General features: G+C 60.0%; 2 protein-coding genes across 2 annotated transcripts; one reads left to right on the top strand and one right to left on the bottom strand.

Annotated features, from left to right (window-relative positions):
* Nucleotides 1-285: 285 nt before the first annotated feature.
* Nucleotides 286-2,776, bottom strand: GPR142 (G protein-coupled receptor 142). Its single transcript, XM_016216673.2, has 3 exons — nt 2,713-2,776; nt 1,768-1,926; nt 286-1,148 (listed from the first exon to the last, which is right to left on the bottom strand). The coding sequence occupies exons 1-3, from the start codon at nt 2,735-2,737 to the stop codon at nt 286-288; spliced, it is 1,047 nt and encodes a 348-aa protein (XP_016072159.2). The 5' UTR covers nt 2,738-2,776.
* A 4,220-nt stretch (nt 2,777-6,996) lies between these two features.
* On the top strand, nt 6,997-11,404 carry BTBD17 (BTB domain containing 17). Its single transcript, XM_087825681.1, has 3 exons — nt 6,997-7,081; nt 8,578-8,854; nt 10,261-11,404. Exons 1-3 carry the CDS (start codon nt 6,997-6,999, stop codon nt 11,366-11,368), a joined length of 1,470 nt encoding a protein of 489 aa, XP_087681807.1. The 3' UTR covers nt 11,369-11,404.
* The last annotated feature ends 348 nt before the right edge of the window (nt 11,405-11,752 follow it).

Genomic DNA, 11,752 nt, shown 5'->3' with positions numbered 1-11,752 from the left:
CAGGTGAACTGTCCCTCACAAAGGAATGCCCATGGCAGCTGCCATTATTAGCCTGTGCCTGGCAGAGTCCTGTCCTTGTCCCAGGAAACAGGAATTTCTGGGAAACCAACGCCAGAGTTGGATAAATTGTCCTCCCTCTACTTGGAGGGGGCACACCTGAAGGAGGGAGCCTCTCCCTCTGCCCTCAGATTGCAAAGGGTATGGACAAAGTTTTGTGGGCACAACCACAAAGGCCCAGCACCTCTGGCCCTGAGCCACCTCAAGCTCGATGACTGGGCCCCACCTCTACAACTCTGTCCCTTCGGGGAATCCTGGAGGCTTCAGCACGGGCTCCACCACCGTGCCCCCTGGCTGTGACCCCAGGATGCAGGGCAGGTGGGCATCGTGGATGACCTCTCGGATGGTGGCCCGGAAAGTCTTGCTGACAAAGCAGTAGAGGCCAAAGTTGACGACTGTGTGGAGCATGGCTACCATGTTGGCCACGTCCAAGGCCAGGTGGACCCTCCAGTCCCGGTGGACGGGGGCCACGTAGAGGTGGTAGAGCATGACAAAGATGCGGGGGGCCCAGAGGAAGGTGAAGAGCGTGGTGAGCCCCAGGAGGATGGCCGTGCTCTTGCCCAGCCGGGTGTGCAGCCCGCTCGGGCCCCTCCTCCGCAGGCGGCAGACGATGGCCGAGTTAGTGACCAGGAAGACGCCGCAGGGGATGAAGTAGACCGTGAGGCAGTGAGCCCACTTGAGGGCCTCGTCCAGGGTGCTGGGCGGGTCCGGGTCCCTCCACACATCCAGCCACCAGTAGAAGGGGATGCCAGTGAGCAGGGCAGCACCCAGGACGATGGCAATGTCGCGGCGGGTCCGGCCTGGGGAGGACGCCGCGCGATGGTGCAGGGGGTGGCACAGGGCGCTGTACCGGTCAGCCGTGAGCAGGACGGCGATCCAGACTGACGCGTGGATGGCGGCGAACTCGAGGATGTGAGCCGTGTGCACCACCGCCCGGGGCACCGGCACTGCCCTCTGCAGGAGGAAGCCCACGAACACGATGACCACCTGGGTGACGATGTCCGAGGCCGTGAGCGCCAGAAGGTAGCAGTAAGACGGCTTCCTGGTCCTGGCGGCAAGGCGGGCCAGGGCCACCGTGGTCAGGAGGTTGACTGACAGTGACCGAGGCCACGGGGGGAGAGATTGGAGGCGTTAGGCCTTGCTGTCCGAGGCGATATCCTCATGTCCCCCACCTGCCTGTTCTGGCTTCTCTTTCTCTTTCCAGATTCTTCTTAAAGCTCATCTTGTCAGACAGCTAACCAGATCAGCCCTGCCCTGTCCACCCGCACTCGGTCCCGCCCGCACTGACCACACAGGCTTCCCTGGAGACAGGCAGGGGAGGGGAATTCCCCAAGGCGAGGCCACCTGTCCTTTCCTGCATCTCCCCCCCCCCCCCAGGTCTGCTCTGAGGCAGTGGATGAGGCAGGGAGCTTTCGCCCGAGTCCTGCGTGAACTCAGTCCTGGGAGCATGACCACTGCTGGGGGTACAAGGGAGCTGTCTGCTTTGGTGAAACCTTGGGTTTAGCTTGAGTCCCCCAAGTTCTGGCCCCTCACATTTACTCCCCACTATGCTTTGTTCTCCAGTGACCCAGATCACCTCCATAAAGGCAAGGGGAGCCTGGGGGGGGGGGGTCTATGATCCTGGGTCCCAGGGGTCAACATAGAGGATTGGCTTCCATCAAAGGAGGACCCCTATTTCCCCAAGACCCCAGCCCCCAGCTGTCCACTCACCAGGCAGCCCCAGGCCCAGCAGGACGCTGTAGTAGATCATAGGGATGACACCGGCCACACACGGGGACCTCTCTGTGGTCTCTGGCCAATGGCCTTCAAGCTCCTGGCTCGGCCCACTGCCATTGGGTGTGGGCAGCATGGTCGCTCGTGGCTGGCCAGCTAGGAAGGGCGGAAGGGCTGGGCTTAGAGCATTTGGTCTCCTTCCAGCCTGGCCTGGTAGCAGCCCCACCCTGACCCTGGCCCTGACCCTGAGGTCATGATTCACCCCTGCTTTGTGCAGACCCTCTGATCAGGCCCAGCCAATGACAATCTCTGTTGCCAAGCCCACCCCCCACCCCTCAGAGGCCTGGCTTCCCCAGTGATGGGAAGAACCTCTCCGTGGCATTTCTTGGTGCTATGGAGATGATTTCTCCACCACATCACTTCTGGTGGGTCTTCAGGTTCCCCCCTGAGCCTTGCTCCCACCAGTCTGAGCCGGAGGGTCTGCAGAGGGCCTGGAGCAGCTGTGATTTGCGTAAGTACCCTGGGTGATCCTGACCCACCGTGACCCACAGCAGCTGCCTGGCTCTACTCAACAGTGGCCCCTCTCCAAGGAGAGATGGTTCTACTAGGGTCTCCTCTCTTCTAGGCTGAAGAGCATCCCTCTTCCTAGGTGAGCACTACTGGAGCTAGAATGGCCCTGGTTGACCAATAGGGAAACTGAGTCCAGAGGGGTAAGTTGACCTCCCTGCAGCCCTCAGCCCACACTTTAGGCCTTTAGGTTTAACCTTCTAGTTTTGATTTCCTGCTGAAGCGCCCCCCACCATCCCCCTGCCCCCTGCTGAACCTAGTTCCCCCATCTCATGGCCCAGTCATTATCAGCTTCAAGCTCCCCAGCCCGGGCCTCTGGGTTCCGTACCTGTCCTTCCATCTGATTTACCTCCTACCCAGTTCCAGATACTTTACCTGTCTCTTGTCCCTCTAGCCTCATGTTCCTGGGTCCTGAATTCAGGGTCACCTTGTGGCTTTTCCTGGGTGTCCCTGTGGGTCCCCCTCAGCATCGCCAGCTCTCCAAGCAGTTGTTTGCCCTGCAGTTTTTCCAGCTGCACTGAGCCTGTCGTGGCAGAGAGGTAGGGTGGTGGGAGGAGGGAGGAGGAAGGAAAGGGTGGGGCTGGGCCTCAGGGGAAGAAGCCTATATAGTGAGAGCAGCCGGAGCACACCCGGGCCCCTGAGGGTGCACCGGCAGGGCAGGGTGCATGGGCCGGGAGGGAGACCTTGGGGAGAGGGCAGGGTCAGGGCTCTGGTGCTCCAGGACACTCTGGGAACTGACCGGGACTCAGCCAGGGACATCACACCCTGGGGGGGCGACTTTGGGAAAAGGCAGAAGGATTTGGGGAACTGACTCTACCAGCATCAAAGAGAGGAGGGCAGGTCTGCAGAGAGGTGGGGGGATGGGGGGTGGAAACTAGTGCTGGGGGTGGGGGGAGACGAGGTCGCCATGGGCAGGGCCCAGATCTGGAGAGAAACCTCATGGGGCAGGCTTGAAGGGGTCAGTCCTGCAGCTGCTGCGTGTGGTGGGACCAGGAGGGGGTACCCAGGGCCTGCTGGCCTGGAAGGGTGTCTGGAAGCCCTGTGCAGTGGGAGCTGTGACCATCAGAAGTCTGAGCAGCTGTTGTTTTCCTGGCCCTGGTGAAATGGACCATCTCTCAAGAAATATCAGTCACTGGCAAACAAACACCAGCCGGTGTGTGTGCCCTGGAGCAGCTGGAATCTGCGCCTGGCCAGCCCCGCACCTCGGGGAAGAGTGACCAGTGCAGCCCACAGTAGGCATCCCACAGTGCCTAGACTGACTTGGAGGAGAGCTGAGGCCCAATCTGAAATCGCTTCCCACGCTCACTAGCCCTCTGGCAACATAGCTGCCTGGCTTCCAGGTTCCCTACGTTGGATCCCACATCTGGGGCTGGAGCAACCCCCCCCCCAGCACCTCCACAGCCACCCCTGCAGCAATCACAGGAATCTTACTTCCCCCTGGTGGCCATATCCTGACCCTGCAGGCCTCTGAGAATGCACTGGCTTTGGCTGGGTCCCCTGGTTGGCACAGTGGGACCAAAGTAGAAACTACCCACTCAGGCCCCCAGGGAGAGTGTCCAGGACCCCAGCCCCAGAATGCAGTAAATTCCCAGCAAGCATGGATGATTCCCCAGGCCACCACCTCTCTGCACCATGAGGCTCTGGGTGAGCAGGCGCTGCTTACAGTCCAGTTTGAAAGGCCAGCCATGTGTGAAGCGCTCTGCCAACATTTCCTGAGCACCTACTCTGTCCCTACACTTGTCACCCTCATGGCAGCCCCACACGCTAACTTTGGTTATCTCCACTTCACACAAGAGGAAACCAAGGCTCAGAGAACCTTGCAGCTAGGCTCAGGCCACTGCACTCAGATGGGGAAGGGCATTCCAGTTGGGGGAACAGCGTGATGGGGGGTGCTGAGGCAGGAAAATGAACGTGCCACCTTAATGGGACAGCCTGGGTTCCGGGGAAGCTTTAATAGTGTGTGAGCGACTTCAGGGAAAGAGTCCTTCTTGAATGTTATTAGTAGGACTTGCTGGGTCCATGGGGCCTGGGACCTAAGCTCAGTGTCCAAGGAAACCCTAGCCCAGGAAGGGAGATGTCACAGATGCTAGGGAGGTTGTGGTCTGGGAGGGGCTAGGTCTGGAGCCGCCCTCCCAGGTGGGTATGACCGCAGCCCAGCACCTGGTCCCCCACCCTGCAGGTCAGAAGCTCCACACTGCCTGGAGCCTGCAAGAATCTTCCGTTGCTTTAACAGCCCCAGAGCGTCCTTGCCCCTCAGGGTCGTTATGGTAACCTGCAAAGCTTCCCAGAAAGGACAGCCTGGGGTTGTGGGAAGAGATGTCGAGCAGAAAAGTGGCATTTGTGTCCTGGCTCTGCCTGTTCCCGGCCGTGAAACCAAGTCACGTAGGTTATAAACACTCTGACCTGGGCAGGACGGAACCGTCTTCTGTGGCACTTGTTCTAGGCTATGAGCTCAGCAGGCCTGCACTCGAGGATTCATGGAGCTTCCAGATCCTCAGGGCAAAATAAAGCAGAGCATTTCAAGTTCTCTGTCTCCAGAACCGTATAGGGCAAATGGCTTCCTTCCTCCCCCTGCTCCAAGACGTTCGAACACACACACGCACACACACACACACGCACATGCACACACAGGCGTGCACACACGCACACGCACACACACACGCACGTGCGCACACCACACACTCTAGCAACCCTCAAACTAAGAAAAGAACAGAGAACACCTATTCCTAGAAAGCCAGTCTCAAAATCATTGGAGGAGCTTTGGGGATAACGGAAGGTAGAAATAGTAGGAGATGGGGCCTCCCAGGGACGGGAATCAGAAGGGACCCTCCCGGTCTCCGTGGTAACCTGGGGCCTCTCCAATCCTTGCACATTTGAGATGCCATCCATCTAACTCTAGATGTACCTGGCTGTACCCCACAACCATCCAGGATGCTTTGAAAATACTGGTGCAGGTGGGCTACACTCCTAGAAAGAATATACCTCTAGAAAGACTGCCGGAGTCAGGAAGCATGCTTGCCAAAATACCGTTTTCTGAGTAGTGGGTTCTCCTATCACCATCTTTTTCTAATCAATACCATGTCCATTGAAAAGTACTATGCATGGAAATCAAATGCCCTCAGAGGCCCCAACCCATCACACTGAGGCTCTGTCTTGCTGGGCTGGGCTGGGGAGGGGGTGCAGCCCACGGGAAGGGCAGGCGGGCAGCCAGTGGGCGAGGGATGGTGGATCTGGACAAGGGGAACCAGGCGTGAAGGTCGGGGCAGCCGGAAGGGGTTTCCACTGCGCTGGGCAGCTCCATCTCTTGCCAGCCTGGATGAGGCAGGTGCCAGGCCTAATTCCTGCTCCGTGGCACCAGAGAGGGGGTGGAGCTGTTGGGCTTTCTGTGCCAGCCAGGGGCAGAAATCAATGCATCGAGCTGGTCCCTGGGATCCAGAGAGCAAGGGAGGGCAGGCTCCGACCTACCTCCAGAGCCTGGCCTCGGAAGAAACTCTGCGATGGATCTCTGGGGAACCCCCCACCCACTTCATCAAGACTGAGCCAAGCCCTACTAACTCCCTAAAAAGGTGAGGTCTCAACCCCACCCATCTACCTACCCACCCACTTCCCCAGGTTCCAGACCCCTCCCTTCTCTGTTCCTTTATTTTTATAAGAGCACTCCTCTGCACTAACCCATGGGAGATGGTGTCCTAGCTCCCTGCCTCAGTTTCCCCTATGGTCAGGGTGGGGTGCCAGGTCTGCTGGGTGTCTCCTTGTAACTCTCGGAAGGGAAATATTATAGTTGAAAGTTGAACAGAAGCTTGTAAGAGAAGTCTTACAAGGTGAACCTTGAAACCTGAAGCTACTTGGGAAGTGAATTAAAGGAAGGGGTGACAGGGAGACGGGTGTGCACCTCAGCATCCCCAGTCCCCGTGTCCAGTGGTGCATGGGGTATGGAGCATCTGCCTTACACCCAGCACTGCCATCTGGGCTCATCTTTTTTTTGGCGGGGCTGGAGGGTGATAGTCACAGCCCATCACCCTTCCTAGAGTGTGCCAGGAACATTCTTCCACAAAAACCATGAAAATGACCCCAGTTACCTATGGGCCCCTACTTGAGACCCTTGCCCTCCTCGCTGGAGAGCTGAAGGGAGAGGGGGAGGGTGGAAGCCTGAGCTGTCTTGTCCCCTCCCCTCCCAGGCCCTTCTCTGCAGCCTGCTCACCGGGGTACTGCAGCCAGGATGCTGCCAAATGCTCAGTGCCAGGGCAGTGGCTGTGCCTGGAACTTGGGGGAGGGGGCTGGGGACCCTCTGGGCCAGTGCTGTCAGTGCCTGGAGCCCCTTGCATGCCCTTTGGAGAGCCTAAAACTTCCCAGGAGAGGAAGGACTAGCTCTGCTGGGTGGTAGGAGATGGGGGGGAGGGTGCCGGATCTGTCCCGCTCAGAGGCCCAGAGCAGCACAATAGCCCCTGGGGCTGCCACTCTCTGGCTTAAGAGGTTGCCTGGGCAACAGCTGGGGCCAGTTTCCACCAATCCATGGCTGAGGCTGGGTGGGGGGAGGGAGGCTGGCCAGGAAGGGGGGTGCCATCCCCTTGTACTCGGTCCTATATAAAGAGGAGGGATGTAAGAGCAGTGGTCTGGGCTTCACTGTCCCTCCTGTGGACTCGGGGGAGGGGCACAAAGATGCTGAGGCTGGGCTGCACCAAGCCTGGGTCCTGGGGCAGCTTCTGGGCCATCCTGACCTTGGTGGGCCTGGCTGCTCGGGCAGGTGAGTGAGCAGTGGGTGGGGTGGGGTTGGGGGACAGGGTGGGGGGGCAGGATTCTTCTCCTTAGCTGCTCCGAGGCAGGAGGAGCACGGAATCCATTCAGTCTTGGGGGAGGGCAGCCTGCCTCAGAGGGGAGGGGCCGGCTGAGGGCCAGGGTCCTCAGGACAAGAAGACCCTCCCACTGCCCATTGTCGCAGGCCGCTGGCCCCAGTCAGAGGCCCATGGGATACCATCAGCATTCAGGTCCTTCAAAGTGGCAGCTTGGGGAGGGGGGCTGGCCAATTACCCCCTCCTCTCTCACCCTCCCTTTCTCTCTCCGCCTCCCCCTTCCTTACACACAGACGCTCTGCTCTCCTGTGAGCCTCCTCTACAATAGCTCATACGGGCTGTGGGTTTGTGGGGGGAGTGGTGGGGTGGGGGGTGCCCATCTACTGCAGTCAGCCGCCCTCCTTGCCTCTCTGAGGCTCCTCACATCCCTCTCGGCCTGGGGAAGCTGCTGGCAGCATTTTCTGTTACTGAGTTTTCTGTAACTGAGTGCATGTCCCCGCCTGACCCTCTGGCATCCCTGGAAACAGGACAGAAGGGCCCAGCATGGAGCTACCACAAGCGTCCCATGCCAACACCTGCTCAGCCTCTGTACTTTCTCTGGTCCCCGGCAGGTCAGCCACTGAGCGTGGACTCTGTCTCACAGAGGGGGGTCCAGGAGGGCAGCTGGGCCTGGAAACAGCTCCCCCCAAGCCCGCAGCCTCCACTTAGGCTCCGCGCTGTCCCTCCCGTAGCCCACAGGCCCCTAGCCCTCTGGCTCCCAGCTCTCCCAGCCCGGCCTTTTCAGCAGGGCTGGCTCTGAGCCTGGATGCTCAGCTGCAGTTGGCTCCTTCTCTCCTCCCCAGCAAGCCCACCCCTGGCTCCTGGACCTAAAGCAGCCCCACTCCCGCTGCTCTCACCTCCCTTGTTTATCATATTCTAAAACTAGAGCGCTTGTCTGTGTACTTCTTGTGAACTTTTGTGAGCATAAGGACCTGGCTTGTTTGGATCACCGCCATATTCCAAGCTCCTAGGAGAGTGTCTGGCACATAGTAGGCGCTCAATAAATATTTGTTAGTGATTGTATCGCTTCTGATAACCCCTCCGAAGGGTTAGCGGGACAGTGAGGGGTTCTTCTACCTTTGCCTAGGGGTCTGGCATCATGGAAACCAGTTCTGGGCATCTTATCCCACACTGGTTCCTGACCTCTCTCTTCCTCTGCTGGGAATCCATCTCCCTTCCAAGAGCATCCTCTCAGGGTCTGCTCAGGTCAGGTTTACGACTTCCCCCACCAGGATGTGCTACGTGTACACACTGGAATCCATGCACTTCCTGGGCACAAACAGGTGTGTGCACAGCCTCCTCAGGCCCATATCCAGGCACACACATCTCCAGGTGGTCCCTCTGCACCCCTAGATCATGGCCTCTGGCCCAGGTGTCCTCTTAGACTGTTCTGTGTTCCCTCCTGCTGCAGCCCAGAGAGCCGATGTCGGTGGCGAGGCAGCGGGCACCTCCATCAACCACTCCCAGATGCTGCTCCAGCGCCTGCAGGAGCTGCTGCGGCAGGGCAATGCCAGCGACGTGGTTCTGCGGGTGCAGGCTGCGGGCACCGATGAGGTCCGAGTCTTCCACGCCCACCGCCTGCTGCTGGGACTGCACAGTGAGCTGTTCCGGGAGCTGCTGAGTAACCAGAGCGAGGTGGTGCTGCAGGAGCCCAGGGATTGTGCCGCTGTCTTTGACAAATTCATCAGGTGGGGAGGGGAAGGGTTATGGGGGGACTTCATCCCTTCCCAAGCTCCAGGCTCCTCCACTCACAGACTCACGGAAGCCCTGGCCCCTTACAGGTCATCATGTCCACCTCCTGGATGTCACTAGGGTGAGGATACCACTACCTCCTCCATCCCTGCCCCTGCCTATAGCTCAGCGGTTTGATGTCAGTTACCAAATGCCCTCAGAGCTGTTTCCAAATCTGGCCAGGGGAGCTTTTTTTTTTAAAAAAAAAATCCTGGGCTCCACCCTGGATTGCTGGCTTCAGGTCTGGGGTTCAGCAGTCATTTTTTAATTTTTAAAGCCTCCATATGGCTTGTTGTCTAGCCAGGTTTGAAACCACAGGGCGAGGGAGCTGAAAAAGTTAGCCAGCTCTCTCCCCCTCCTGCCTCCTGCCAGTGCACAGCACAAGGGGTGCCATTCACACTGTAGTCTGAGAAAGTAACCCTGCATTAATGGCTTAGACAAGACGGTTGCCAGGATTCCAGCCATCACGCCCAAGTTCTAGGCAACAGGACGAGGGACAACACAGGACAAAAAGGGTCTTCCCGCACCCCAGGTGGTTCTACTTAACCAGCCTTCCCCTCAATCCCATACTGCACCTCTGCTGACGTCTCACTGGCTGGAATTTAGTCATATGGCCATAGTCACTAAGAGGAAGCCTGGGAAACACGTTTTATTCCCCGTGGCAAACATGCGGAGCTGCAATGCTGGTTGAGGGGCTGGTATCTGGATGTCGCTGCCACACCCCCATTGAGTGTGTGCCAGTGGGGACTGGCAGGAAGGGCAAGCAGAGGGTCGGCAGCAGATGGAGACAGAGAAAGCGAGCAAGAGTGATAACAGATGAGAGGCGAAAGACACGGTGAGAAAACCAAGACTGCAAGGAAAAAGGGGGGAGGGGAGAATGGGAATTAGCCTGTGTGACCACCTACTTTGTAGCAAGTATCACTCACTCTCCAACTGTCACCATAACCCTGAGGGGCGGGTGTGATTCCCCCTTCCTAGGAGTTTAACATAAGGTTGAGTGAGGAGTCAAGCTCAATGGCTTGTCCATTCATAGAAAGTAGGCGACAGGACTTGACTGTGAACCCACAACCGTAGGAGCCACGTCTGTCTTGTTCTAGCATAGAGCTCGACAGCTAGTAGATGCTCAATAAATACGTGCTATTTCTATTTCTCCATGAGAAATGGAAAGAGGAGGCTGGGAAGCAGAAAGGGCGTGAGAGGAAAAGACAGGAAGCCTCGGGACCTCCCGCTCTGTTCGTGCCCCTGATCACAAAGCTCCCCACCTAAGGCCAGGTCCCCCCTGGACTCAGAAAGCGCAGCAGGCCGGGCGGGTGGGCAGAGGTGGTCCGCTCCGCCCCCGCCCCCATCGGCACCTCTTTCGCAGGTACCTCTACTGCGGCGAGCTGACGGTGCTGCTGGCCCAGGCCATCCCGCTGCACAGGCTGGCCACCAGGTACGGCGTGGCCTCGCTGCAGCGGGGCGTGGCCGACTACATGCGCGCGCACCTGGCGGGGGGCGCGGGCCCGGCGGTGGGCTGGTACCTCTACGCGGAGAGCGCGGGCGACGAGGCGCTGCGCCAGAGCTGCCTGCAGTTCCTGGCCTGGAACCTGTCGGCGGTGGCGGGGAGCGCCGAGTGGGGCGCCGTGAGCCCCGAGCTGCTGGCGCAGCTCCTGCCGCGCTCGGACCTGGTGCTGCAGGACGAGCTGGAGCTGTTCCACGCCCTGGAGGCGTGGCTGGGCCGCGCGCGGCCGCCCGCCGCGGTGGCCGAGCGGGTGCTGCGCGCGATCCGCTACCCCATGATCCCGCCGGCGCAGCTGTTCCAGCTGCAGGCGCGCTCGGCCGCCCTGGCGCGCCACGGCCAGGCGGTGGCCGACCTGCTGCTGCAGGCCTACCAGTTCCACGCCGCCTCGCCGCTGCACTACGCGAAATTCTTCGACGTCAACGGCAGCGCCTTCCTGCCCCGCAACTACCTCGCGCCCGCCTGGGGCGCCCCGTGGGTCATCAACAACCCAGCCCGCGACGACCGCAGCACCAGCTTCCAGACCCAGCTGGGCCCCAGCGGACACGACTCGGGCCGCCGCGTCACGTGGAACGTGCTCTTCTCGCCGCGCTGGCTGCCGGTGAGCCTGCGGCCCGTGTACGCGGACGCGCCGGGCGCCGCCCTGCCCGCCGCGCGCCCCGAGGACGGCCGGCCGCGGCTCGTGGTCACGCCCGCCAGCAGCGGCGGCGACGCGGCCGGGGTGAGCTTCCAGAAGACGGTGCTGGTGGGGGCGCGGCTGCACGGCCGCCTGCTGGTCCGCCACGCCTACAGCTTCCACCAGAGCAGCGAGGAGGCGGGCGACTTCCTGGCGCACGCAGACCTGCAGCGGCGCAACTCCGAGTTCCTGGTGGAGAACGCGCTGCACCTCCACCTCATCGTCAAGCCCGTCTACCACACCCTCATCCGGACCCCCGGTAGCCAGGGGGCGCGACGCTTCCCGATTGGGGAATAAAGGCCTGGCATAGGTGGCCCGAAGGGACTGGGAGGGGCGCTGCAAGGGGGGGGTGCCTACACTGGACCCCGGAGTCACCGGGTGCTGGTGACGTCGGATAGAGCCCCGGTGAGTGGTAGACCAGATGCCTGGTTTCAGAAGCTGATTTCAAGGCTCACTGGAAGGTGTTTTTGGCTGAATAAACCGATGCTCGGAGACGCAAGGATGATTACACCACCCAGCCCCCAGGAAAAGTCAGCCCAAGGGGGGGGGTGTCCCACAGATCTAGGGGTTCCCTGTGTTTCATTAGCTTTTCCCCAGGCTCCCCACCCCTACGTGGAACTGGGCAGATAAGAGCATCTGAATGATCAGGCTAGGGGGAAGCCTGGGCCACTGCAGTCCCAA

This window comes from Miniopterus natalensis, chromosome 17, assembly GCF_054644295.1.
Source record: "Miniopterus natalensis isolate mMinNat1 chromosome 17, mMinNat1.hap1, whole genome shotgun sequence".
Lineage (NCBI taxonomy): Eukaryota > Metazoa > Chordata > Mammalia > Chiroptera > Miniopteridae > Miniopterus > Miniopterus natalensis.
This window is presented reverse-complemented; position numbering and strand designations above follow the sequence as displayed.

Coding starts and splice junctions, on each gene's coding strand:
- GPR142 (XM_016216673.2), bottom strand. CDS start 2,737: ATGAGGCTAGAGGGACAAGAGACAG. Junction 1,927..2,712: donor GCTAGAGGGACAAGAGACAG/GTAAAGTATCTG, acceptor CGCCCTTCCTAG/CTGGCCAGCCACGAGCGACC. Junction 1,149..1,767: donor GCTGGGCCTGGGGCTGCCTG/GTGAGTGGACAG, acceptor GGTCACTGTCAG/TCAACCTCCTGACCACGGTG.
- BTBD17 (XM_087825681.1), top strand. CDS start 6,997: ATGCTGAGGCTGGGCTGCACCAAGCCTGGGTCCTGGGGCAGCTTCTGG. Junction 7,082..8,577: donor GGGCCTGGCTGCTCGGGCAG/GTGAGTGAGCAG, acceptor CTCCTGCTGCAG/CCCAGAGAGCCGATGTCGGT. Junction 8,855..10,260: donor GTCTTTGACAAATTCATCAG/GTGGGGAGGGGA, acceptor CCTCTTTCGCAG/GTACCTCTACTGCGGCGAGC.